The following is a 27970-nucleotide window of genomic DNA, read 5'->3' on the forward strand; positions in this document are numbered from 1 at the left end:
CCACCACATGCTAGGATGAGAGTGAAGCTGGGAAATAATGTTTTGGTGATGATAGGAAAATAGTTCTGACCTGCAGGATACCCTGAAAGGATCTTGGGGACCCTAAGGTGCCACAGGCCACACTTTTAGAACCACCGGTCTATTCCTTCACCACTAATTTGAAATGCCTTCTTTACCCCACATGCCCACGGCCTGTTTAGACTGTTCTCACCTTGTTTTGTTTACGAGAAAAGTCTTCTCCTGCTCCCGCCTCCCTGATGTTGTTTTTCAAAATTCCTCACCTGTTCTTATACATTTCCTCTTCCTGATGAATTTGAGAGTCCTTTCGTCAAATTCCATTTTAAAAATTCCAGTTGGAATTTTGATTGGCGTTCTAGTGACTTCATAGGTTTAATTTGGGACAACTACACACCTCTATCTCCCGGTACATAAGCATTTAGGAGAAAGGATTTGAGAGACTGAAGGATGATGGTCCCATGATCCAGTCTGAAAGGTCCCAGAAACTTGATTTTCAAAGTGTCTCGTCATGTAAATCATCGGGAAGTCAGCAGCCTCCACCCCAGACACAGTGGTGGACCCTCTAGTGACAGGGGCACAAGCTGTAGTTTCTTATCTCCATCTAAGGATTATAGGGTCATCTAATGATGAGGAAAATATACTGACAAGTTCCTGAACCTAAATATCTAAAAGCATTAAATGCTGATTTAGACCCTCAATCTAGAGGACAAAGGGTCTATCACTGAGATCTGCCCTTCCATCAAAGCTCTTCCTGTAAGTGAGCATTGCCTATCTTACTGTAACTTTTAAGGGGAAGAAAAAGAAAGAAAGAAAGAGATGATTACCAACAACATCTGTTTCTTATATTTTCAACGTCAGAACCCCAGACAGAGACCTAAAGCAGAATACGATGCAGGAGGACCCAGGGGTGCCCGGCTGGTGCCCACAGAGAAAGGCCCCTCAGCACACCATGCGGTGTGACCACCCATGAAGATGGGTGATGACATATTAACAGAGACAAGTTCTTCACTCAGGGGTGACTCTAGGGCCGTGGGACTGATGAACAAGGTTGCATGTCACGGGCAGCCTCAGCCTTGCTGTTGTGAGCTTTGAGGCTCCACAGTTAGGCCTGTCATGTGACACTCCGTAGCTTGGAGCCTTGGGAAGGGTTCTTTCTGTCCTAGAAGTCTGCAGACCGAGTTCCAGTTCTATTCTGCCATGAAGTGCGATGTGAGTTTTTATAAGTGGCTTGACTACTCTGGGCCTTAGCCCTTCATTTTACATAAAATTTTACATAAAATTTTACCTATTTGTAAAATGAAGGGATTCGAATAAATCAGGACATTTTAACTTGGGGTCCATGTGTATCCATGCAGAGGCATCAGGGGCGTTTTTAAGCCTCCTGAAATTATAAGGAAAAAAATGTGTTTATGTGCATTTTTTCTGAGAAAAGCGTAGGAACCCAATAAGGTTAAAAACCTTTGGTTCCTTACCTCTCACCTTTTACGATTCTCCAAATACTGAGGTGCCCTCACCATTCTGCCCAATACTATTTCCATGTCCCTGCAAGGTCGTCTCCCCTTGCTTACCTTCCCACAGGCAAGCAGACCCCTGTACCCTGAGGATGGGAAGCTTACCTTCCCCCACCGTCTGCTGTCCGGAGTGCCAGGCCAGGTGCCTAGAAAGGCACAGAGCAGGCAGTTCTGGGATTGCGTGGAAACCCAAGGGAGGGGCGCCTGCCCGCCGGCATTTTTCAGTCTTTTTCAATTCCATAGTCATCTAGCGAGTACCTCAGTGTGCAGCATTTTGAGCTAGCAGCTGCAGGGAATCTAAAGCCATACTCTTGGCCACAGAGGGGGCTCCCTTTCTTTTTGGGGGGCTGGGGAGGAGACACGGAGGCTGGCAGTGGTAATGGCTGTGATTTGGAACCCATCTCTGATGCAATAAACATCCAGCTGCTTATTAAATTGGCTCCTACTGGAGTTGGCCTGTTTCCACTCATGTCTCTTTTTAAAAAAAAAAAAATCAGTAAGTGGGTTTTGATACATTGAAAAGAAATTTATGAAAAAAAAAAGAAATTTATGTTTCTTAACTTACTATGGCATAGATATTTTCAACGTCAAGCTATCGGGTCAGTGAGAAGATGTGTTGTTCAGATATTCGTACCTCTGTCTGAGAGTGAATTTGAAGGGGATGGACTCCTTAAGGTGCCATAGGTTCAAGAAACCCTGACAAGGAGGGTCCCGATCCCCCCCAGCAGAGGTTGGGGTCAGCCTAGAGCCACGTGTCCCTTAGCAAGAATTCAGAAAGGAATCGGCCCATGGCTTTTCTGTCCTACTGGCAGAGCCAGACTTCCAAGCTTCAAATCCCTGCTCTGCTATTTCTTAAACAAATTACTTAACTGCTTCCTGCCTCGGTTTCCCTGTCGGTTAAGTGGGAATCACACTTCTCACTGGGTTGCTCTGAGGATTAAGTGAATTAATCCACATGAAGCTCTTGTTTTGTTTTGTTTGAATTTTATTTTATTTTTTTTATACAGCGGGTTCTTACTAGTTATCCATTTTATACATGTTAGTGTATATATGTCAATCCCCATCTCCCAATTCATCCCACGTGAAGCCTTTGGAACAGGACCTGACACACAGCCAATGATGCCAGCCATTGTTACGAATAACGATGATTATTCCTTCAGACGTCCTGTGGGCGAAGTGGCAGCTGTAAGGGGAGAAGCGGAGGGGGCTGCATCTTGCATCCTACCTTGAATTCCTCATTTGGACACAGCTGTGAGCTAACAGTGAAACTGCATTCTGCTATTTATAAAATGTTACCAAGCACTTGAGATATTAATATAGAACACTGCGAATTTGGGGGGTTGCTATAAACATTTAAAACTCCACATCCACTGGTAACAACGCCTCCTTTTGGAGGTAATCATGTAAGTGGCATCACAAAGGGAACAGCAGCCACAAAAGGAACAGGAGCTGCAGAGGGAGACGTAGCCACGTTAGATGCCGTGACCTCCTCCACTTTCACATGCCAGCTTTTACCTGGTTCACACGTGTGGATGTTACATGTGTTTTGACATGACCGTCATTCTGCCTGGATTGTAAACTGTCGTTGACATCTAAGTGTTTCCGATACCGAAGTTTGGCTCTTCGTGTATTAGTCAGTAAATAACTCTTTTGGTTCGTTCTTCATTCTCTCTTTTCTACCCTTGTTTCCATTCCATTTGTCACCTCCTCTTTGACCTTTCTGCCTCTTGTCTTTTCCTTCCAGCCTGTGCAAAGTCACTGCCAGTGTCATCCCCTTTTATACAACGCGGTTCTCCCGACGCAGGCTTCCCACTACTTCCTCATCATTTTCCCTGGGCTCCACTTCTCTGCTTTCAAGCCAGTGCAGGCAGGGCTCCCACGTGGCTGCTCCCCCATCTGTGTCCTCTTGGGTGGGGAGATGAGGCTGGGAGGGGGGGCGTCTGTGAGCCCCGACCTGTCAGGAGGCGGTTGAGAATGAGATCTTCTTTGCTACCTGGGCCACCATCCCTGTGTCCCCATGTGCAGCGAGGCCTCTGCCATAACCGTTTGTCCCCCTGGGTAACCCTGGCAGAAAAGAAGGGCTGGTGGCAGCCCTGGGGAGGGGCCTGCTTCTCTGCATCTCCTCCCCACCCCTCCGTACTTATCCCCTTTTCCAGAATCCATCTTGGTAGGTGCAGCTCCTCCTGCAGCCCGTTCACCTCTTTCCTCCGAGAGGACCGGGCAGCACTCCCACCCCCCAGGGGCACCCTGTGTTGGATCTGCAAGATCCCGCTGCTCTGCGCTGTCTTCACCTTGGCCAGCTGGGCGTCCTCCTCTTGAGATGGCCTTTTAATTTCTGGGCGGGGCTTTTCTGAGGCCTTGCAGTTTCTAGAAATTTAAACCTTAGAAAGAAAAATACAGCATTTTTCCACTTTTCCAAGAGCAGACCCAGTGGTGTATCCCGATGCTGAAAGTCAGTTAACAAGCAGGAAGCGCATTCGTTCCCTGTTTTGTGTGCAGCCCCACATGCCGGACAGTGGCATCTGTTAATCATGACGTGGCAAATGATGGCGTTGCACCGGATGATACATTCATTTCTCTGCTCTGAAGATAAATGATATCCAGTCCTGAAAAAAAAAATCAATGGTGATGTATTACAGCATGATCTATGGCTTCCATCCCTGGAAGCATTAGGAAAGCATGAGTATTTACTTTCTCTGGCCTGTAATTTATCAATGGAGGATGCATGATGGATATTTAAACTCCCAGACCTATGATGAATTATTTTTTCCTGAGAAACATCTTTATCTTGTAAATAGAATTTTATAAGTATTTGTGGGACAGGAATATTCTCTAGTCTTTTCAAATTGCCACACTCCTGGCTGATTTATCTCGTCTGTTGAAGAATGCCGGGCTTTTTCTCCTTTGGTTTTAGTGCATCTTGTGGAACTCGAGACTCCCCATCACTCACAGTCTGGTGTGGAGCCAGGTTTTCTAGTTGCCTGTCAATAGCTGAGGACAGTCATATGTGTCGGGGTGGGCTGAGGGGCTGGGAAAAGGTTCCCTAAGAAAAAATACTGCTCACCCTGATGCCACACCGAGAAATGGCCCCAGCGGGTCAGAAGCCCATCCACAGCGGGGGCAGGCAGCCAGTGGGTGGAAGGGCCATCCAGGGAGAGAGAAAGCCAGGAAGATAAACCCTGCCTGGTCTCAGCCGCCCGAGGTCAGCCCTGCAAATGACTGTCACAGCCTCAAATCAGGTCGAGAGGGAAACCTGTCAGTGCGACAGTCCCAGCTTTCAGAAGCCACAGGTAGAGCCTGTGATTGAAGTGATGTTCAGTATTGGGTCCATTCATCAAAAGCCTGGGCCGCTGCCAGCTCCAGCCAGCGTGCCTCCTGGTTTTGCTGCCGCCACCTTTGGCTACACAGTGAGTCACGAGGAAAGGGCCAAGCTCGGGTGGGAAGGACAGTCAGAGGAACTGTCAGCCATGAGAAGGGAACGAGACCTGTTCAGGGAGCCCACCGATCACTTAACTGAGCACAAACGCTGTACCATGAAGGAGAATGTGGCCTCGTGCCTGCCCCTGAGGGTCTCCTGTGGCTACAAGACCACTGATGCCAGGCTAGGTGGACGCAAGGGCCTGAGTGAGGGCCTGGGGGCGGTTTCTGTCCAAATCTCAGTCATCCAGCTCCCTGGGGCCCTAAGAACATCACGGTCCTACTGGTTCACCTCCTTGACTCCGGGTACCGTGCTGGAGGCCGTGGTCTGCTTCTTCTCCGTCTGGTCCATCGTGGGGCTCTCGGGTTTCCACACGTACCTGATCAGCTCCAACCAGACCACAAATGAAGACGTAAGTTCCTGGTGAGGTGGGACGCGGGCATGTTCTTTCGTGGGAAATAGAGAAAGAAGAGGTGAGGGGCCCAGGCTCCCTTTCCAGATGGGAGCCCCTGGGAGCAAAGAGCCTGCACGGGAAGCATTTTCCGACATCAGTCTCCAATTTCTCTATTGCGAATCTCCGAACTGTCCTGCTCTCTGACCACGTCACTTAGATACTAAGATCGGCCGAGTGACCCCCAATTCCAAGGCCCGAGGAGGGATTCTGTTCTATTCCTTTGCAATAATTCTATCAGCAACTTGTCACCCTGCCCCGATGAAGAGAGACCTCACAGGCTGGCCTCTCTCAGATAACGGCTCCATTTCATTTTGGGAGGCAATCGCACTGACCCAAAGTTTAACTTTTTATCCAGGATTATCTGCCTGTACTTAATGCAGATGGAGAGGAAATACAAAACCAGAAAACATAATGCTGGAAAATGTTTCTTCGTGAGCCTGGTCCTTTTTGCTCTGAATATTTGGATTCTGACAGAAGCCTCTATCAGTACATGAATTAAATGTCTCAGAATTAGGTTGCCTCAGAGGCTTGAGAAAAATCAGTGCTGATGAGATAGATGAGTTCCGAGAATATTAAGATGGTTATTTGTACATGCTAACTGAGAACACTAGAAATACCCTGCAGAATTATTTTGCAATATGATGAGGCTGAATTCAGGCTATAAATGGGCAATTAAGGACTTTGCTGGCAGTCCAGTAGGTAAGGCTTCACCTTCCAATGCAAGGGGTGCATGATCAGTCCCTGGTCGGGGAGCTAAGATCCCACATGCCTCGTGGCCAAAAAAACCCAAAATATAAAGCAGAAGCAATGCTGTAACAAATTCAATAAAGACTAAAAAAAAAAATAGTCCACATAAAAAATCTTTTTTAAAAAAATGGGCCGTTAGGGGAGGCGTGTTACTCCTCTGCTACCATTCATTTCTTTACTATTTAACACTCTAAATGTAGCATCAAGAAATCTCCACTGGCTTATGTGAGCTGCCTTTTAAGTACCATGTAGTAGAAATAAGAGATTATCTTCCCCAGAGAATGTTGTTTCTCCCCAATCTCACCTGCTGTTTGGGGATATTTCCAAGTTTGGGGTTAATGCCAGTTTTCCTTGAGAAAAGTACCTCAGTTTCTTCTGCTGAAGAAATGAGTAATGATCATTGCATTCTTTACAGGCTTCTTCTGATCGGCCCGAACTGTGACATTGGTGAGATGGATACTGTGTCATTGACTATCCTTTTCTTTCAGATTAAAGGATCTTGGTCAAATAAAAGAGGGAAAGAGAATTACAACCCCTACAGCTACGGAAATATCTTTACAAATTGCTGTGTTGCCCTGTGTGGGCCCATTTCTCCAAGGTAAGATTCAGACGGCACGATGCCCGATAACAGACCTGGGAAACACACACCCTAGTGTGTTAGCGCAGGCCTCGGGCAGCAGTGACCTGGCCGGCGGCAATGACCGCCAGCCAGGTCAGCACTCCGCTCTGTGCTGCGGAGACGTGGCCTTAACGATGTAGAGATCTGGCTTGTGTTACGCTTGGCATAACTTTCTACTGAATTTGTGTCAAGTTTGGGGAAAATCCCCTCAGGATCAAAACAGGGACACTGAGTCAGGTGACCCCATGAATCATTAGATGCTGTTGAACATCCAGCTGTCATGAGGGAGCAGGACACAGGTAGGAAGCGATTAGAAAGCCTGTAGACGTAAGTGCTAAGAGCTGAGTTGTGCAGAATAGAAATGCTAGAATAGTTCAGAGGGAGAGATCCGTGTGGGCTGAAGCAGTGGAGATTGTGGTGATGATAAGACAGCAGTCCTGTTAATAATGGCCGTGGCTGACATTTACTGGATAGTGTTAGGCTCTGTTTTAAGTGCTTTACGTGGATTAACTTTTAAAACCTCACTCTGTACCTATGAGGTCGGTACTGTTATATCCCATTATATGGTAGAGGAAACCAAGACACAGAGAGGTTAAATAACGTGCTCAAGATCACACAGGTGGAAATGCTGCCTGGTCAGGACACAAACCCAGGCGTCTGACGTCAGAACCTGTGTGTGTCAATGGTAGAAGCTTCCTCCAAGTCTTGATTATTTATGAGTTACGCTCTTGTAGAATATTTCCAACAGATTAGCCAAATCAAACATTATTTGCTAAGCAAGTTTTCCAGGTTTCTAGAATGAGTTTCCAAGCCTTCCTCGCTTTTGGCCTCTAACTGTGTACATGGAGAGAAACCACAAAAGCTACTGGCTTGCGTCCACAGCAGCCCCGCTGTGCACTTAGAGCTGCACGGTCAGTCATCACTGACTTGTGCTCATGGAGCACAAACTGGGTTTGATCATCAGCCTTGGTGAAGCCTCGTTAGGGAAGGAAGAGTGGCTCCCGCCCCCACCCCGCCCCCCAAAATATCAAACACATATTCCAAGGCCACTTATTAATTGGTACTGGATTATAGTTCCTGGTGCCACTGGGTAATTAGAAATTGATCATTTTCCAGTTTGGGTCTAGAAAGTTGGGAGCCCAGTGTGCCACTCGTCCTGAATTTGGGGCCCTCGGGGGCCCCTGACCTGCCCCTCCCAGGCCTCCTCTGAGGAGGGACAGCAGGAAGGGACAGCCAAGGGCTCTGGACGGAAGGGCTGCCTCAGGCCAGGGCGTCCGTCATGCCTGGAGGGTGCCCCTCCCCCAAGAGAGCTCCAGACTCACCCAGTAGTCCCTCTTGGGGCTCTTTAGGCCAGAAAAACCCTCTGGAAATGCTTGTTTTTTCACAGTTTAGCTTTGTGTTTCCTCCTGGTGTGTGTTTATTTGTGGATAGTGGGGACAGACCATGAAGCACAGAGTAGAAGAGGCAAAAGAGACATGAACAAGCATCTTACCCCGTCTCTGAAACAGACACCTGAATCTAGGAAAGGAATGTAGAAGTCTCACGTTTTGCCCGAATCTCTTTTCTCGTTCCCAAGTCTTTGATTTGCATTTGGTGCCATTCTGTGTTGTTTATAGATCAAGTCTTGTCATAGCGAAATTATTTCTTCCACAACTGGATTAAATTTGCTGGTTTGGCTAAGTTGAGGCTGTATTCTTTCCAAAATCCAAGTCCCTCTGGATGGAGCATTTCTCAGGGATGGCCCTCCCCTCGGAAGAGCTTGACCACTCGAGGGTTTGTGCAGGAAGATGGGGCGCTGCCCTCTCTCGCTTGCCCACAGGTTCCCAGAGCTGGCCTGGGCAGAAGTGGGCAGGGGCATGGTGTCTGTCTTCGCTGTTCCCTCCTGTCACCTTCCTCGCCCTCTGCTGTCTCTGCCCTGCCTCACCCAACCCCTGTGCACTAAAAGAGCACCAGGGCCTTGCACGGGCATCCCAGACAGGCCTGAAGAATGAGCAGTGTCCCTCGCCTCAGACAGGGACTAAGCACCACCTGTGTGCCCAGCGCCATGTGCCTGGGATGCCTCTAAAGCATTCTTAGTGTAACGATGTACTCACGAGGGAGGGAGAGGGTGTCTTCAAGATTCCCCATGAGAGCCATGGAGCATGGGGGCAAAGACCCATGTCCCATTCCCTGCAGTGTCCCCAGAGTTGGGGGGGGCAGCAGGGTGGGAACAGCCAGGTTTGGGAGGGGGGTCCTCATAACAAGTCTGGCAGGAGGAATGGAAGATTGGAAAGACAGAAAGTCCCAAGGTGTGGTCAGGGTCAGGCCCTACGGGCTGGTGCTGTGGGTCAGCCAGTCGTAAGAATTCACTTGGGCGCTGTCACTGAGCACGTGCTGTGTGCTGGGGTCCAGGGATGCGCCTGAGAGAACGTCAACAATACAGGTCTGTCCAGGGCAGGTCTGCACAGGGGGAGGGGCTGGGATGGGGTCGGGGTGCAGGTGCCATGGACACCTGGCAGGGCTTCCCAGAAGAGGGGGATGTAAGGTATGAACCATTCTAAAGGATCAGGAGGAACTGGGGAGAAGGAATTGTGGGAGGAGAGAAGGGACAGCATGTGCAAAGGCCCAGAGGTGAGAGGAGAGCCCGGCTTGTCAGAGGAGGAACTGGGGGAGTGAGGGGAGTCCCGGGGGGCAAGGCAAGAGATGAGGTGAGCTTAGGAGGGGCTCGAGGGCCATTCTGAGGGCCAAAAAGAGACTTGGGGCAGAGTGTCACAGTCTCGGGTGCGTGGCTGGTACTTTAAACAGGCTGAACGCATGGGAAGCAGGCTGAGAACAACTTTTTCTATAATCCCTGCTGTCCCCACTCTTTTGATGACCTAGTTCTTTTTCTGCTCCTGGATGAAATCCCCTGCAAGTCCCTTAATTTCTCCTGTCAGCTGGAAAAAAAAAAGGCTCGGGGCACTTTCATTTCCACCAAAATAGTGTCATTTCAGTGAACCGGAACTTCAAAGTTCAGTGTAAGTTAACATTTTCCACCCCTTCATCCCTACCGGGGCTGGGATTTCAGCATACCTTTGGGAGCAAACAATTTGACCCCCGGCATGCCCCTTTGAGCCAGCTGCACACCAGCTCTCTCCCAGGGACTGAGCCTGGCCCCACCCCTGGATCTCATCATTGGCAGGAGCGGGTGACCCCTCTCCCCAAGACATCCTTCTTTGCCCTTTCCTTCGCTCTTTGACACCCTTGAAGGCGGCTGCAGACTTGGTCTGAGAATCCCTTTGACGGTCCTGCATGGGGATCCAACACCTCCCCTTTGGAGGATGGAGGTTCTTGTAGCCTCTTGTTTTTTCTAAACCTCAGGGGATTTGACTGAAACTGAAGCAGAGTCCCACTTCCAGATCCTGTCATAAGTATTTTTTAATGGCTTGTTAGTCTGTCACTGGAAGACCTGAGGTGGTAGCTGTGATGATAACCCGTATCTTCTGAAAGCCAAGCTGACACGTGGAACAGCCTTCAGCCGCCCGGGCCCCGCCCCCAGGAGGAGGAGCGTGTGGGCACGTGGATGTGCTTGGGGCGTCCCTCAGAGGCCCAGCCCCACCCCACGGGAGGCCAGGGCGGGAGCCCCACTTAGTGGCCGAACCTCCTGTTGCCCTTTGCAGTTCTGTCCTTAGACCCGAGGTCAACACGGAGTCTTCACTCAGGGAGGAAATAGGCAAAAACCCTTTTGATGGCAAAGGAAGCTTCACCCTCACCTCCTACCTGGGCAACAGTGCCATAGAGTAAACACAGAAACATTGTTCAGGAAACTTGTCGGTGGGAGACCGAGGACCCGTTTTTACTCGCTCAGTCAGAAGCGTTTGTTCAGCACCCGCTGGGGGGCAGCTGTGGAGATAATGATGATTAAGAAGACCCCGTTTCTGCCCTCGTGGTGCTTACGCTTCACGACAGGCGCACACGGAAACACGTGGAGCCAGCGTGATGTGATACGGCGCCCACGGCGCTCCGAGGGCGGGACAGAGGGGCCAGATCCTCCGGGACAGGTGCCGTGGGGGAGACGAGATGAAGCCTGCTCTCGGGAGCCTGCGGGCTGCTCCACAGAGAAGTCACTCGTATAGATCACTGTGACATCAGGCCAGCAGTGGCATGTGCCATCAGGAGGATCACAGGCAGGGCTAAGAGAAGCCAGATGAGGGAAGAAAGCGGATATAGGGCCAAGAGCAGGGGCTGGAGGCCGAGAAGAATAGACAGCGGACGGGAAGGGAAAGTGACTTCGGGCAATTAAAAGCCACAGCCTGAACAGAAATAGAGACGACAAAGCAGAGAACGCACAGCGGGTACGTGGCTTCTGCTCCCGGGCAGAGCACTGGCACATAGTAGGTGCTCAGACACGCTTGTTGAAGGAATGAAGCTGTGAATGCCATGTGTGACAAGATGTGGATTTGAGGCCAGAGAGGAAGGTTGGGGACAGGTTGTGTGAGGCCTGAAGGCCGAGCAAGGGGGTCTGGGCTCCGATGGCAGGTGATGGAGGCTGTGCAGGCAGGAGGGGTGACGTGATCAGGATGGGGGAGGGGGGGAGTGCGGGGCCTGCAGCAGGTGGCAGGGAGGGAACAGATGCTCCAGGCGTTTCTAAGGGCAGAAGTGGTAGACTCTGGAGCCTGACCACACATGAAGGCGAGCAGAGGTGTATTCTGAAGTGCCTTGGGGGCCCATCACAGAAGACGGACCCCCGAGATGGAAATTAAGAGAGCGTTGTCGGTGTTTTGGGCTTTTTATTTGCTCTCTGACCCCTGCATTGTTCTGTTTTCTCTTGCAGCCTCATTGACAGAAGAGGGTACATCCAGCCTGACACCCCACGGCCAGCCGCACCCTCCAACGGGATGGCCGCGTACGGGGCCACACAGTCACAGAGCGATACGGTAGGACCTGCAGCGCCCCACAGAGGCTTCTCTCCCACATCTGTGTTCACTGACCTGTAACAGTCAGTCACCTAGAAAGCTTCCCGGGACACCCCTGGGCTGGCAGGCTCAGAGAGGGCAAGGAAGCGTTAAATTAAGGCGATATCCGCCGAAGGCTTACGCCCCCCGCCCAACAGGTAGTCAGTTTGTTCGGGGTTGTGTCGGGGAGCTACACATCTCTTCCAGAAACAACTTGAGGCAGCTTGCTCTGGAAAGCCCCTCACACAGAACCGGGCTGCTGTCTGGGGTGGGCGAGAGCTGCCCCAAGCAGGGCTGGCTGTGTGGAGAGTCCCCGAGTCCCGTGCTGTCCCTTTGCCTCAGTCTGCACCCGCTCCCTCAGCCCCTCTTTAAATGTGCAGTGGGCTCAGCTGCCAGGTCTCCCCACTTTCAGCCAAAACCTTAGATCAGCCATGCATGCCTTAGTGCAAAGAATCAGACAAGCTGTTCATTCATTGACAGCAAAAACTGACCCACTTTCAGCCAAAACCTTAGATCAGCCATGCACGCCTTAGTGCAAAGAATCAGACAAGCTGTTCATTCATTGACAGCAAAAACTGACTGGCGCCTCTCCAGAGAGGTCCCTGGGTCATGCTTCTATGGAGGTGTGGGACGGATGCTTTGTTTTCACTCTGCACCTGGGAGACGGGGCAGGGATGGAGTCTTTCCATGGGCACCTGAGCTCACAGTCTGGCTGGCCCCGACCATCAGTGCCTTAAAATTCTTCAGTGGTCTGCAAGTCAATGGCCTCTCTTTATCAGGAACAAATTCCCCTAAAGAAGTGTTTCTGAAAGGGACCCAGTCCTGTGGCCCACTGTTTGCTCTCTATAGACCTGCATCACCCACAACAGAGTCCATGACAAACAGGCCAGGACAGCAGAGTGGGTTCAGAAAAGAGGCTTTGACAGCCCAGGACTTGGAGATGGAGCTGATGTGGAAATCTGGGAGCAGGGAGCCAGGGGTGCCTCCTGCCTTTCAGCTTGGTGACAAGATGACCATACACATCACCAACAGGAAATATAAAAGGAGGTGCCAGTTAGGGGGAAGCTGATTTCAATATGTAGAAATGGGGTACCCTCGGATGCCTGGGGATAGGGGGAGGTGCCCTGCAGGTTGCTATATAGAAAGCTCGGGGGAGGTTTGCTTCGCCATACTTATGAAGGAATGACATGGTTGGTAGAAATTCACTTTGGAATACTGGAGATGTGAATCAATTTTATTAGTTATCCTAGAATCCAGTCGATCTAGCATTTAAAAAAAAACTATAAGACGTGCTCCTGTTTGTCATCTGAGATATTAATGTGATTTCATCCCACATGCTGGAAGATTTTTTTTTTTTTTTTTGCGGTACGCGGGCCTCTCACTGTTGTGGCCTCTCCTGTTGCAGAGCACAGGCTCCGGACGCGCAGGCTCAGCGGCCATGGCTCACGGGCCCAGCCGCTCCGCGGCATGTGGGATCCTCCCAGACCGGGGCACGAACCCGTGTCCCCTGCATCGGCAGGCCGACTCCCAACCACTGAGCCACCAGGGAAGCCCCTGGAAGATTATTTTTTGAAATCAGCATTTATTATCTTTTGCTAACTTTCTCTCCACCCATGCCTGCCAATTCTGCCCCCATCAGGTCAAGTTTCTTTATCTAATTGGATACTACTAGTGAGGATAATAGAACAGGATAATTATGAAAGACAATGGAAGGAAAAGCTTTGCAAATGGACAGATTTATGTACAACTGAACACAGCAGGGAAAGGCAGAGAGCTGGGATGTGGGATCAGAGAGTCTGGGCTTGCAGTGACTGACTCGGGGCTGGGTGACCTTGGCAAGTCACTTCATCCCGAGAGTCTTAAGTTCCTAAACTGTAAAATGAAGAAGGGGATAATGATGTTCACCTCCCTCCCATCACCACTTTATAACAAAGGGCCTGGCACATAGTAGGTGCTGGTTAAACATTCAACTGAATGTATTTGAAAGTTCCCCTCACAGGGGCTTGCTCAAGGGAAGTTCTGAACAAATATTAGTTTGTTCCTGTCTTCCTTTCCTCATTCCTTTCTTCCTCCAATTTTGTCACATCTGCAAAAGGCTCCACCTTGAATGTGGAACTAGGAACTAGAGGGAAGGAGTTCCCTTTGGTGCAGTGACATGGCAACATGGCTTCATGAAGTGATGGCCTTGGTAGGATCAAATTAACCCATGGGCCAAGAGACAGGACATGGTCATTCTACCCACTAGACACCACAGGCAAAGCACCTGTGTGCTTTTCTGGGGACTATGAAAAATTTTAAGGCCTGAAAAAAAATTACGAGCTCTGAAACATGAAAAGAAAACAGCAAAATCAAAATTAATAAATGTTTAATGTCTATGAGACCCATGAATATGTCAGCTTCATTAATTGTTAAATTTAGCTTTCATCAAAATTTCATTACATCTTAGAAATGATTTGTAGGTTGGGTTTTTCTCACTTCATAAGAATTCCCCAGCACACATGTGATTACAGAGAAATCATTACCAATTATAAAGTAGTGAGTTGCTTGTAGACAGATCAATTTAAAAGCTAACTGCCTGGGGCGCCCTGCGCTTCCTGTCTTGCCATGCTGCCTGTGTTAGGGGAAACCCAGGTTTCCACTGGGCTTAAGGCTGGGGGAACTCTTTTTGGTCCCAAGGCGCCTACCCACTGCTGGGAGTGCCCCCAGTACGTCAGAACGTGTTCAGGAGAGGCAGGAGCTGAAAGCTGTTTGGGGAAGTAAGATGAGATATGTTCTTCATGGTCCCACAAGCCAGAACTGGGACCGGAAGGTGAGCCCGGCAGGCAGATGGTACTCAATCCAAGAGGGGAATGCCCAACACCCAGAGCTCACGGCAGACAGGAGCCCCTGCCGCAGAGGTGTTCAGGCTGGGGGAGGTGGCACCCCCAGCAACGTGGCCACAGAGGAGTCAGCACTGGCGGGAGGGCTGGACACTGACCCTCAGGGTTCCTTCCAACTCAGAGCCTGCATTCAGGCACCTAGAGCGTGAGCCTTTTCATTGTTTCCGTGGTTCTTTATGGCTTCGGTGGTATAAGTACCATATTAACAGGAGTGCAGGGGGAGGAGACAGTCCTGCACGGGCAGGGCTGGCACTAAGCAGACTGTGAAGCCGGACGTGTCTCCGCCCCAGCCCCTCTCTCCAGTTCATTCATGCTCCCACTGCGTAGTGTTTACCAGATCCCACAGCTTACCAGCACGTAGCATACCACATGCCCTTCCAAGGCTGTCACATGGATAACTCACGCTGACCCTGTGAGGATGCTACTAATTTTATCCCCATTTTACAGATTAATAAAACAGGCACAGAGAACTTCAGTGAATTTGGCCAATTCCAGCTTCACACTTTGACCCCAACAGTCCCTGCTGTCAACCCTACACTTTGCTGCGCTGTAGCCGTGAATACTGACTGTGTGTAGAGTGACTCCCTCCCATATGCTTTCAGTCGCCACAGCCCGTTATCCTCACCCTCTCTCTCCTGTCAAAATCTGCTCTTTGCAAAAGATCTGTTATCAATCATCTATACGTTAAAGGGAATTTAAGCCGAATTTCAGGATATATGAATTTTAATTGTGAATGAAAGTTTTTACCCTCTATTAAAAACATTTCAGGCAATAATAAAATAATAACTGAATGTTTAATGCTGTTTGTTCAGCACTATATCCCCATTGTCTAGGCTAGTTCCTATGGTAGTTGGTCTCGGTGAGTGTTGGTTAAATGAGAGAGGGAAAGAGAGAAAGAGAGAGAAATTGACTATGTGCCAGGCACTGGGCTACATTATCATCTCATTTCATCCTCACAGAACCACCTGACGTGGGTATTCTAATTGCCCCTTTGAGGAGACTGAGATTCAGGGAGGCTAAGTTTGTGACATAGCTAACCAGTGGCTGAGCTGAGTTTTCGTCCTTAGCAGTCTGACTCTAAGGAAAGTGCTCTTCTTTAACCATATACCAAAAGTTTCCCAGGTGGGAAGGTCTTATGGAGCAGAGTGGCATGAAGCCTCCTCCCAGGGCTGTGAAATCACATCACCCAGGGCTTCCATGCAGAATGGTGATTAATCTGCTGTGGTCAGTCTCAAAACCAGCTGTGGAACTGAATGTAACCACTCCATAATCTGACCTACGATTGGACCAAGCAAATATCTATGAAACTTCAGTTTCTGCTCTGTTACAAATGACAGTGTTAACCAATGACACATTAACTCTTCTTTTTTTCTCTTCACTTGCTTCCCCTAAGCCCAAACCATTTTGCAGCACTTTAGCCTGTGTTAAAGGTTTGTCCAGGTGGAAACATCAGTACCCAAGTAAATTATTGACCTAGTCCAAGGGTGATCTCCACTATTAAACTCCTCAGAGTTCACTCAGTTTCTTGGATCTGAAAGTTATCATTTTTCATCAAATTGGGACATTTTGGCTATTACGTCTTCAATTTTTTGGGGGGGGCCTCATCTCATTTTCTCTCCTCCTGGGACTCCAATTACTCATATGTTAACTCATTTGATATTGCCCCAGAGGGTAAGTCCCTGAGGCTCTGTGCATTTTTCTTCAAGTTTTCTTTCTCAGCTCTTCAAATTGGATAATTTCTTTTTTTTTAACATTTTTATTGGAGTATAATTGCTTTACAATGGTGTGTTAGTTTCTGCTGTATAACAAAGTAAATCAGCTATATGCTTACGTATATCCCCATATCTCCTCCCTCTTGAGTCTCCCTCCCACCCTCCCTATCCCAGCCCTCTAGGTGGTCACAAAGCAGCGAGCTGATCTGCCTGTGCTATGCAGCTGCTTCCCACTAGCTATCTATTTTACACTTGGTTGTGTATATGTCAATGTTACTCTCTCACTTCGTCCCAGCTTACCCTTCCCCCTCCCCATGTCCTCAAGTCCATTCTCTACGTCTGTGTCTTTATTCCTTCCTGCCCCTAGGTTCATCAGAACCTTGTTTTTTTTTTTTTTAGATTCCATATATATGTGTTAGCATATAGTATTTGTTTTCCTCTTTCTGACTTACTTCACTCTGTATAACAGACTCTAGGTCCAGAAATTGGATAATTTCTTCTGATCTGTCTTCATGTTCACTGATTCTTTCTTCTGCCCTCTCCAATCTACTGTTAAATGAATCCAGAGAATTTTTCACTTTGGTTATTATACTTTTTAGTTCTAGAATTTTCATTTGGTTTGTTTAATTTCTCTGCTGAGTTTCATTTCTCTACTGAGATTCCCTATCTATTTACTCACTGAAGCCATATTTTTCTATAATATTTGAGCATTATTATGTTGCTTAAAGTCTTATCTGCTAAGCATATTTGGGCTGTCTTGGGTTTGGTGCCTTTTCACCACTTTTTTTCTTAACTCTAGGTTACATTTTTCTATTTATTTGTATGTATATTGATATTTTATTGGATATATTTTGGGTAATATATTTGTAGAGACTGGATTTTCTTATCTTCTGAAGTGTTGATCCTTGTTTTAGCAGGCAGTTCAATTAGTGGCTAATCATCTTGAACTTGTGTAGGCTTGTATTATATTTTGTTAGTACAGATTTATGGAAAGTCAGAGATGTTTCTCATGCCCCTCTAATTTGAAGGAGCTCAACCTCCAAATTCTGTCTCCCTCAAAGGTCTTGTCAGGGTTTGATTTAGCCATTGTTAGGGCCGGTCTAGGGTCTTAGTTTAGGGTATGATTCTTACTCCTAAGGTATAGCCTTCCTAATGTGATAGCTGGATGCCAGGCATGTTAACAAGGTATTGGGGGTGTTAATGAGATCAATGTCCCCCAGCACTACTTTTCTCAACTTCTAGTATCTCTACGCCTCTCTCAGCCCCATTATAGCTGTTGTCTCATAAGCCTGGGTTGGGGGGTGGGGGGGGGAAGGGGGAAGGGACTCTTCCTGCACATACACAGCACAGCTATAGACTTGTGTGGGAAACCCCTACTAGCGTTTCTGACCCCCTTCTCTGCACAGCATCCTTTTCTGCAATGCCCTGCCATACAGATCCAGCCACTTAAGCTTCCTTACCCTCTGATCTCTGCTTTCTCTACTCAGAAGAACTCCTCTGCTCTGTTCAGCCTATACCATGGTTGGGAAATTCTTCCCAAGGAAAGGGCTGGTTGACTGTGGGGCTCACCTGTGAGTTTCCCTCCTCTCGGGGATTGCAACCTTGCATTGTCTGTTGTGCACTATTGGAAACTGTTTGCTTCACGTATGTTGGCCAGTTTTATATACTTCCTTGTACACAGAGGCAGTAGTAGTCCAGTATAGGTTATCCACCATTCCTGGGAATAGAAGCCTTATCTCTGTGATTAAAGGACATTTTGCAGCCAACATTGCCGTATTCCCCCATTTTTGCTACCCGCTCTACTAGCAGTAAATACTGACTTAGCCGTGGAACATGATTCCTCTGACCTAGAAGTGTTTCTAGTGCTCACCTCAAAGGAGGAGCATTTGGAGACTTTATATTTAGCACCAGACTTGGCATGTTCATTTGCAGAGAAAGGAAAGGCTGGAGGGAAAGAGATTCTAGGTATCTTGGGCCAAATTTTTGCCTATTATTTTATTATTAAAGTCTAGATCAGAAAGGCATTTCCCGAATGATAGGAAAAGTGCTCCTAGGGAAATTGCACTATTTTAGAAATAAAAGTAAAGGCTGTAGCCTTAGATAAACATACTGATAATTGCAGGGCAGAAAAATTATGTAAATATTGATAGATAGCTGGCAGCAAAGTACCCATAGAGGTCTTATTATCTGAAAAATGGGAAAATTCACTGTTAACTTACCATCTCACATAATTGGGGGATGGGGATGGTTATTTAGTAACTAAGTGATCTTCCCTCTACTACAGATTCCCAAGAAAGAAAACGTTAGAGAAGTAATGAAGTGACATCTAAAGTATTTAAATAGTGCATGTGACCCCAGTATAGCCCTTGTCATCTGAACACCCATGAAATTCTGAGGATCCACACTGGAATTTTGTGCACATAACCCCAGTGCCAACTGAAGACCATGTTTTAGTTATTCCTATTTTCCTCATTATTGGCTTTTATTATTACCTTATACTGAAGGTCTTTCCATGACAATGTGTCTATGCACAGTCATGACATTCAGGTATGGTCCACTTTTTTAGTGTGCATATCTCATTTGATTGTCAAATAATTTAAGTTCTATATGACATCAGGATCATAGTTTGTTTAAAGCCGGCACTTGTGATCCTTTGGGGTCACTTGCTAAACACAAAGATAGTCTAACCCTAACATAGTACATAATTGTTGGATTTTTTTTTAATCATTTGCTATATTTACTTAACCTCATTTTAAATCCTCTTAATCCAATATCAAAACAAGATTAAACCTAGCAGTTGCATGATTTATTAAACTAGTTTCACAGAAGGACTCTCCATGCATAGTCTGAAAAATCAAATATAATAGAAAAAATAACTTGAGCAAACTTAAATGATAATGTTTTTAAAAAGAATAAAGAGGAAGCACTCCTCCTAACCTATATTTTAGGTGGATTTTAGAAATTTATAGTGTTTTTATTAAAGTAAATGAGCATTCATAAGACCCCAGAACATAGCTTCACAGCCAAGCAGAAATAACCGATGCCCAATGCTAATACTTTTGAAAGAATTGGAGCAAAAGAAGTAAATAATTTTATTTATTCTTAATTTGTATATAAGACCATCTAGAAAACACCTAGCTTTGGTTTTGGCAGCCTTTAATCTGTATGCTAGGATTATTTCAAACAAGAAGTCAGCTAGAGCAAAATAAAATGTATTCCAACATGAGCAATTTTGTTTGAAAACCTGCAGAAACAAAAATAACTTATCTCTATGGTATTTTTAAACTGTAACATTAAGTGATAATGTGTGTGACGTCCAAACATCTGAAACCATAAGCTTCTTTGCAAGTTAAACGCCAGCGCTTCATTTGGGCAGTAAGTCAGCCCCCTGTCAGTGACTTACTGCAACCACAGCAAACGCTCCAGCACTCCAGACAGTATTAGTTTTATGCTGCCAACAGAAGGGTCTGTCCATAGACATTCTTAAATGCAGTCATGTTTCTGTTCTATTAGTAGTCAGCACTTGGATGACTTTTGGCCTAAAAAATGGCAATTTCATATGGTTCAATCTAATATTTGATAAATATGAACCGTTAAAGTGTTGTTTTGGAATGAAAACAGTGAGTTTCTCAATTTCCTCTTCATAGTGATGGATTGTCACTGTCCAATCTCTGGCTGCTTGCTTGTTTCTCTTTAAGATTATATAACTGGTTAGATACATTGAAATATACCTCATGGCTTCTTGGTGTTAGTGCTGGAATATAAGCCCTGTTCCAAGTTGTGAGAGAAAAAAAGTGAGCAGTGATGTCTCCCTCTACTGGTTGAAGATATGAGTCCTTGAATGAACAGCCAGGAAGGCGGGTTGGTGGCGTAAAAAGGTCAAAGAGAAAAGAGGGGCGGGGAAGAAAAGGAGGAGAAGAAGAAAGAGAGAAGAGGGAAAAAGGATAAGAGGGAAGGAAATCAATGAAGGAAAAGATGGAGAGGGAAGGAGGAGAAGAGAATTAGTGACGCCAGAGAGAAAAAATTAAGTAGAAAAATCAAGAAGAAATGGGCAAATAAGGATTAGAATGGGCAAATAAGGTGTAAGGACATTTTTTCATGGGTCATCTTCACAGTAACCCTGAAAATATTGGCTATTTTGTCCCTTGAAGGTCTCATATGGGAATTGCAACCAATGATGGTTTATTAGCCCATCCTCCTTGGAATTTTGGCAGTGTGCAAAATGAGGAAGAGGCTGGACTTTTTTTTTTTTTTAATCAGATATCCCCTAGTCATTGAGTTTCTTCTAAAAAGATGTCCAAAACGTGCAAAGTTAATATCATGAGAATTATAAATTCCACTGGGTAGAGTGGAATTAATTGCCCTTTCCTTGATTGGAACCCATTTTAGTGTCCTGTTATGAACCAGTAGGAAGATTATAACACAGTATCCTGTGGAAGAAAGCCTGGTCCCTGGGCACCCCAAATGGGAATGGTCTTCTAAATAGAAATCAGTTTAAATGTGGCAAACTATTTTCAAAGCTATGGGTTACAGCAGGATTTAGACACTTAGGTTCATGGTGGTCCCAGCAACCTTCTCACTGATACAATCTTGCCGCAAGGTAAACTGGAGGAGGGGACAGAGTAGGTTCATTATTAATATGAAAGCAGTCCCTATAACAATGGAAATATCCACAACTATACTCAGACAGTCATCTTTTAAAATATTTAAACAAATCCCTGTAGAACAGGTGCTTAAAGTCAGATAACACAAGTCACTGTTCAAAATAGTCATTTTGAAAAGATTTGTGACATTTCGATTTTTAAAAAAATTAAATGGTTTAGGCTAAATGTTTTCTTTCACATATTTAAGTCCTTAAGCTTTACTCCTGGGAAACTGGAGCACATTTTCAACAGGGTCCTGGCCATGAGGCTGAGGACGGATTTGCTACAGTTTTAACGTGTTGTGGGTTTGGCTGCAGGAAAGCACCAATAGGTGTGTGCAGGAGTGGACCCAGGTTTGGAGGGGCCTGAGTCATGCAATTTGGAGCCCTTTTTAAGGAAAAGAGGCACTTCCCTGGTGGTGCAGTGGTTAAGAATCCGCCTGCCAATGCAGGGGACATGGGTTCGAGCCCTGGTCCAGGAAGATCCCACATGCCGCGGAGCAACTAAGCCCGTGTGCCACAACTACTGAGCCTGCACTCTAGAGCCCGCAAGCCACAACTACTGAGCCCGTCTAACACAACTACTGAAGCCCACGCACCTAGAGCCCGTGCTCCGCAACAAGAGAAGCCACCGCAATGAGAAGCCCGTGCACCACAATGAAGAGTGGCCCCCGCTCGCCGCAACTAGAGAAAGCCTGCGCTCAGCAACGAAGACCCAACACAGCCAAAAATAAATAAGTAAATTTATATAAAAGAAAAAAAGAAAAGAAAATAATATGCAAGACAAAACAACAAGCAAGGCCTTAGAAAGCAAGCAAACAAAAGGCCCTGGACTTAAGCTCATAGCTTCAGAGTAAACCCACCTCCAGGTGCTACCTAGCAAGGGCTCACTCACTGCCCAATGTGCATAGAAGCCAAGACTATGGCACCAGCTTTTGAAGAAAGAAAGAGCTTTATTGCAAGGTTGACTCTCAAGGAGACAGGAGGCAGGACTCAAATCTGTTTCCTCCATCCAGGTTTCAGGCGAACTTTAAGGGGTTCGGGGAATTTCAAACTTGGAAGCTGGTTGGCTAGTCTTGAGTCAGTCCATACAAGCTACTCGTGCTGCTGGAAGCCAGGTTTTCCTTATTGAAAGACTTCTCACTTCCAAAAGGGCTCCAGTGGCAACACTTTGAGTTCCACAAACTTCTCTGAGTTCCATAAAGTGAAAAATTCCCGGTTCCGGGTTCATCCTGAAGACATGGGGGTCCCGCCTTGCACATGCGCAGTGCTGTCTCCGTAAATAACTTGTTTGATTAATCAACAACCTATTTAAGGAGGCAAAACCAGTTTATGCTGTGCTGTTTCACAGGTGTCTCGTTTAAGTCAGCGCAGGGATGCTTTAGTGCAAAATCTCAGAGGGCCCCTCAAACTCCACGTCGACCTCCCGGTGAACGTGAGCTCTAAGGAACTTAACAGACACTGTTGGCAGCCCTTTTGTCCCAGGGTTTTCTGCTGGGTGCCCGTGAGCTCTGCTGCAGGGCATGGCTGGAGAGGCGTGACCAGGGAAGGGGAAAGGACACTTGACCGGAGAGACAGAGGGAGAAAGAGATAAAGAGAGTGGGGAGCCCGCCTCTCCCCCGTATGCTTGTGCCACCTGACCTTGGGAATCTCCTCCAGCTCTGACCTCTAATCTATTGGGTTGGTCAAAAAGTTCATTCGGGGTTTTCTGTGAGATGTTACAGAAAACCCCGAATGAACTTTTTGGCCAGCCCCAGTATTTTCCTGTGAGTCTGGAGCCAGCCAGTCAGAATTACTTGGGCTGATCCCTTGGCAATATCTATCTATCTATTGGCAATAGAATTTGCCAATCAGTTCTCAATTTAAGAAAAAAAAGGCTTTCTTCTGGTCAACAGAGACCAGCAAATCTAGTTTGCAATTTCATCTTTCCCCAGAGCTGGGCGCGTTGTGTGGACCGAGGTATTAGGATGAGTGAGGGCTCCAGAAGGAAGAGTTGAGAACAAGATTCCATCATCCAGGAAGGGGCCTGGCTTGAGAGCAGGAGCTCTCTGGCTGGGGCAGCATCTCAGCCCTGGGGTCACGGGCAGGGTGCGGCGGCTCAGAGGCTGCACTGAGCTACAGAAAATGGAGGCAATGCCAGAGCAATAAATGGTGATTTTCATAAAATGTTCTTTGCAAAGCACAGTATATCCAGAGCCCTGGGAGACTTTCCAGAAGATGCATGTTTAATCAGGAAGGTTGCTCTTCTCCACCTCTGCTCTGTCAAGACTGAGCCGATGTGCTGAACGGAACTGACAGCATTGGAGAGCGTGAGTGGACCCGAGCTGTCTGCAGCTCCGACAGCTGTGCTGTCCCACAGCAGCAAGGGTCCCTGCCCCGAGCCGAAACTCCCTGCAAGAGCAGAGAAGGCTACGCAGTTGCCCACTGGATGAGTACTGGTGTGGCAAAAGATTCGGGTGACGATTGGGAAAACGCAGACACTAAATGACTGTCAATGCCTAACAATCAGCCCCTTTCAAGCACTTTTTAATGGCATTTTTGTCTCATCCGGAGTAGCCCTCCACCCAGCCCCCAGCCCTTTCCCACCCTTCTCCTAGCTTCTCAGTGTCCTGAAGTTCCCTTGGCTGGAATGAAGCCATCAGAGAAAAGCCAGGATTTGCTTTCCCTTTTTAAAGCTCCGTCATGAACTTTACTCTTGTCTGAAACCAAGGTCTTTGAACTTCTAAAACCCGCAAATTCCTTAGAGACGGTGTCTCTTCCACCTCCTCATGGAAGATTGGGGGCCGGCTGGGGGATGGCCCACCACTCATGATTTTAGAAAGAAACCCACGTGGCTAGGAAGGACACACACACTGAAGCAGAAGAAGTAAAAGAAGTGTGACTTCGGGAAAACTCTCTTTTCCCCTGAAGGCTGCGTTGCATGGTTTGGTTTGCTTCTGTGCCTGGAGGCGGGTGAGTGATGGAAGTTCTAGGTGTGCGTCTGGGCAGGAAGATGGCAAGGTCCCTCCATCACAAAGCTATGAGTATGTGGTTCAATGGTAACTCTAGAGTTCAGAAAAAAGAGAGTGGGGATAATGGACAAGTCACATTTCTTAAGCACCTACTAGCTGTCGAATATGCGGTGGTGAAAAGGGGTTTGCAGTCAGACGATCCCAGTCCCAAGCCCCAGATCCATCCCCTACTTTTATCTGTAAGGTCTTGAGCAAGGCACCCACCCATACGAGATGCATCTGTAAAGAAGGGAAATGTGTTTGTTCTAAGAACTTCTTCAGAAACAGTGGAGCGCCTCGCTTATTGCTCAGACGTAGTCAGGATAAGCTCCCCTAATAGCCACACCTGCTCCTGAAACTCGGTAACAAGTCACCGCACAGACTCAAGTTCAAGATCTCCAAGTTATTCGGAAACCTGCCCGCAGCTCAAGGGAAGGGTTTCAACAGTATCAGAGACCCAAATTCCCCCAGCTAGAAAAATGTGTTTCCACTATTTCCTTTGCCCAGCGGGTAAAGTGAAACAAAGGACACGAGATTAAGATTTAAGAACACTTCGAAGAAAAGGAAATATTTTGTAAAATGTTGACATTCTCTTTCACAGATTAAAAAAACCACAGCTCAATTAATGGTTCTCGAAGCTGCTGAAAACTTAGCAGCGAGGAATTCTAAGGCTTTTACCAATAGTCTGATCAGGCCCTCAGGGGCTCCTGTTGACCGTGTCTTTTTCTTTTTGTGTGTGTGTGTGGCACAATACATATAAAATGTACCACTTTAACCATTTTTAAGTGTACAGTTCAATGGCGTTAAGCACATTCACATTGTTATCCAACCCTCACTACTATTCATCTACAGAACTCTTTTCTTCTTGCAAAGTGAAACTCCATACATTAAAGGGTAACTCCCCAACGCCTCCCCCTAGACCCTGGCAGCCACCATTCTACTTTCTTTGAGTTTGACTCCTCTAGGTAACGCATATAAGTGGAATCATATAGTATTTTTCCTTTGTATCTGGCTTATTTCACTGAGCATGATGTCTTCGAGGTTCATCCATGCCACAGCACGTGTCAGAATATCCTTCCTTTTTTTTTTTTTTTTTTTTTTTTTTTGCGGTATGCGGGCCCCTCACTGCCGCGGCCTCTCCCGTTGCGGAGCGCAGGCTCAGCGGCCATGGCTCACGGGCCCAGCCGCTCTGCGGCATGTGGGATCTTCCCGGACCGGAGCACGAACCCGCGCCCCCTGCATCGGCAGGCGGACTCTCAACCACTGCGCCACCAGGGAAGCCCAATATCCTTCCTTTTTACAGCTGAATAATACTCCATGTCTGTACAGACCACATCTTGTTTATCCGTCCATCTCTCGATGGACACTTGCTTCCACCTTTTAGCTATTGCGAATAATGCTGCCGGGAAATGGGTGGACAGGCCCCTGTACTTTTAAAACAATGTAGTAAAAGTGGTTTTCAGCATAGAAGTAGCACTGGCCTCAGGCCACTGCAGGTGGCAGGGCCCGTGCCTCTGTCCACGGGAGTGTTTTTAAATTAGGTCCTGTGTGCGAACAGGGGCCGGGGCGTCAAGCCTGCGGCTGCGTGGTACTCCCAGGACACCTGTGGGTGACTGTTAGTTTGAGCAGCTGTTCAGGAGCCAGGTGTCTCCAAATGGAACTGAGCTACTGTGCACCCTCTCTGCCCTCCCTGACCCAGGTGTCACTAACGGGTTTCTCTCTCTCTTGTATCCCGCCCCTCCCTGCCCCCTGTGCCCCCCTCCCTCCCCACCCCTTGCCAACTCCTCTCGCCTCCTCTTTGCTGGCTCCCTCCCGCTCTCCAGTGCGACCAAGACCAGTGCATTCAGAGCACCAAATTCGTTTTGCAGGCCGCGGCCACGCCCCTGCTGCAGAGCGAGCCCAGCCTAGCCAGCGATGAGCTGCACCTGCCCGGGAAGCCGGGCCTGGGCACGCCCTGCGCCAGCCTGACGCTGGGGCAGCCCACGCCGCCCTCCTCCATGCCCAACCTCGCCGCCGAGGCCGCGCTCACAGACATACTGCCCCTGAAAGAGGAGCACGTGGGCCACCAGTTCCTGACCCCGGAGGAAGCGCCCTCGCCGCCCGGGATGTTGGCGGGCAGCCCGCTGGCGCACAGTCGCACCATGCACGTCCTGGGCCTCGCCAGCCAGGACTCTCTGCACGAGGATTCGGTGCGCGGCCTAGTGAAGCTCAGCTCCGTGTGACCGCGGGGCCCCGGCCCGGGGGCTGCAGACAGCAGGAGCGACGGACGGACGGCCCCACCGCGACTTCCGGCGACCCAGTGCCGGGGTGGCCACGACGACTCCAGGTCCTGAGGCAGGAAGAGCCCTGGGAGAAAAATCGGATCCCCCTCTGATGGCAGAGGCGGGCAGGACCCAAAGGCTGGCAGCTTGGTTCCATTTGAATTCTCTGCCCCACCCTGACCATTCTGATAACGGTGGAAACAGAGACATAGCTGTTTTCAGGTGTTTGGAATATGGAGGGTGGGCGTGGGGAGGGAGGAGCCTCCGGGGGCACCTAGTCGGAGTCTGGGCGGAGAGGAGGCTGCCTGGGCGTTCCTCTTGCTGCTCTGGGACAGATACACGTAAGGTTTATGACACTTGTGGCCGGACTGAAATTGCACTTAAGTGTTATGCTACTAATATTTGAAACAGACATGGCATTCCATTTGTTAATTTAAGAAAAACCTAAAGGGAAACAATGACCAGATGTGGACTTGCATGCCACGCTGCAGTCTGTTCACGGTGGTGATGGTATTGAAAGGCAACTGCTGCTTTCTTTCTTCTTCTTTTTTTTTTTCTTTAATTTTGTGAATTCTCAAGTGCTGTTTTATGGGAAGACAGTGCAACAAACCAAGACTAATGGACCACGCCATCCGTCGCCAGCTTCTTCAGCTTAATTCTACATGGGTAGGTGGCGCACCTGGGCTGCGGAGGGCTGCCGGGGTTTTATCCCATCAAGCATCAGTTAACCTTCTGTTTAGTAGTTAGCCGAGGTGTTGTGTTGTACCACACCTGCCACAGTCTTCACCTCCTTGTGTGACCAAACTCCTGTGGACAGCCAATAAAAGGACGTCCTCTGTTATTGTGGATCTGTGTACAGTTATCCTTAACAGTCGAAATGACAACACCGTCACCCAGATGGCCTGAGGGGAGTTCCAGTTTTATTGAAGTATCCCTAGGGAGGAATGGTCCCCAAACAGTCAAAACGTCAAATCTTTGAATTGTGGGGGAACGATGGGATGATTTCTTAGGTAAAAGAGCAGATTTCCATCCGTTTTTTTTTTCTTTTCTTTAGTTATCTCTTTTCGACACGGTGTTTGTGAAGTTTATTCCCCGTTTACAGATTGGCCCATGGCAGCGAATCTACGGCGGGTTGTAGGGAGAGGGCTCAGGGAGAAGCTGGGCTCTGGAGCGTCTGCTCTGCTCTGCGTTGTGTTTGAGTGTTGCCAAAGCTGAAGGGTAACTTGAGGTCCCAGTAAAGGTATCAGAAAAGAGGAGGAGAAACCAGCTTATTTTAGGCAGAGACCACGTAGATTGTCTTTCTTACCTAGCCACTACTCAGAATGGAATTTAGAAAATTACCACTTCATCCGTGTTCATGTATCATCTAGAAGGGAACTCACTGGCTCTGTACTTAGGGAGTAAGTCACTTTGGAGGCAACGGCCGGAACTCAGCTGGCTTCTGTCCTTCTTTCCAGATGATAAACCCAACAGCCAAACCGACTTATGTTTGAAATCATGCTCTGTTCCTCACAGCCATATGAAAGGCAGGATACACTGATCGGTGATACCAGAAGCCCTGGATGATTTGCATTTAAGGAAAAAGGCTGTTTCTCGTGGGAAAGAGTTGCCATTTTATATAAAAGAAATAGAAAAGCACAATTTCAAGTCTATTTGGAATAAGGCCAATTCTTCGTAGGTAAAAAAATAATTTGTGCTGGAAGTAACTGCGGAAGTCTTGCATCATGGTATCTTTGAATCATCCTTATGTTTCACTCTGTATATGTGAATAGAAAATGGGAAAGGTAAATTATGTGCAGCCATTTT

General features: G+C 47.7%; 1 protein-coding gene across 2 annotated transcripts in view; it reads left to right on the forward strand.

Moving 5' to 3' along the window:
• ZDHHC14 (zinc finger DHHC-type containing 14) overlaps positions 1–27418 on the forward strand; it is a 273691-nt gene extending 246273 nt beyond the window's left edge. The window contains exons 6-9 of one of the 2 annotated variants that reach the window (XM_029224120.1): positions 5257–5359; positions 6637–6746; positions 11560–11662; positions 25772–27418. In XM_029224120.1, coding sequence (XP_029079953.1) covers positions 5257–5359; positions 6637–6746; positions 11560–11662; positions 25772–26125 — 670 coding nt within the window. In that variant the 3' untranslated portion in view covers positions 26126–27418. Of the gene's footprint in view, positions 1–5256; positions 5360–6636; positions 6747–11559; positions 11663–25726 lie in introns of both variants that reach the window. The other variant, XM_029224119.1, reaches the window with a different exon arrangement.
• The last annotated feature ends 552 nt before the right edge of the window (positions 27419–27970 follow it).

Source organism: Monodon monoceros, unplaced genomic scaffold, assembly GCF_005190385.1.
Source record: "Monodon monoceros isolate NGI ecotype Baffin Bay Population unplaced genomic scaffold, NGI_Narwhal_1 Super_Scaffold_15, whole genome shotgun sequence".
Lineage (NCBI taxonomy): Eukaryota > Metazoa > Chordata > Mammalia > Artiodactyla > Monodontidae > Monodon > Monodon monoceros.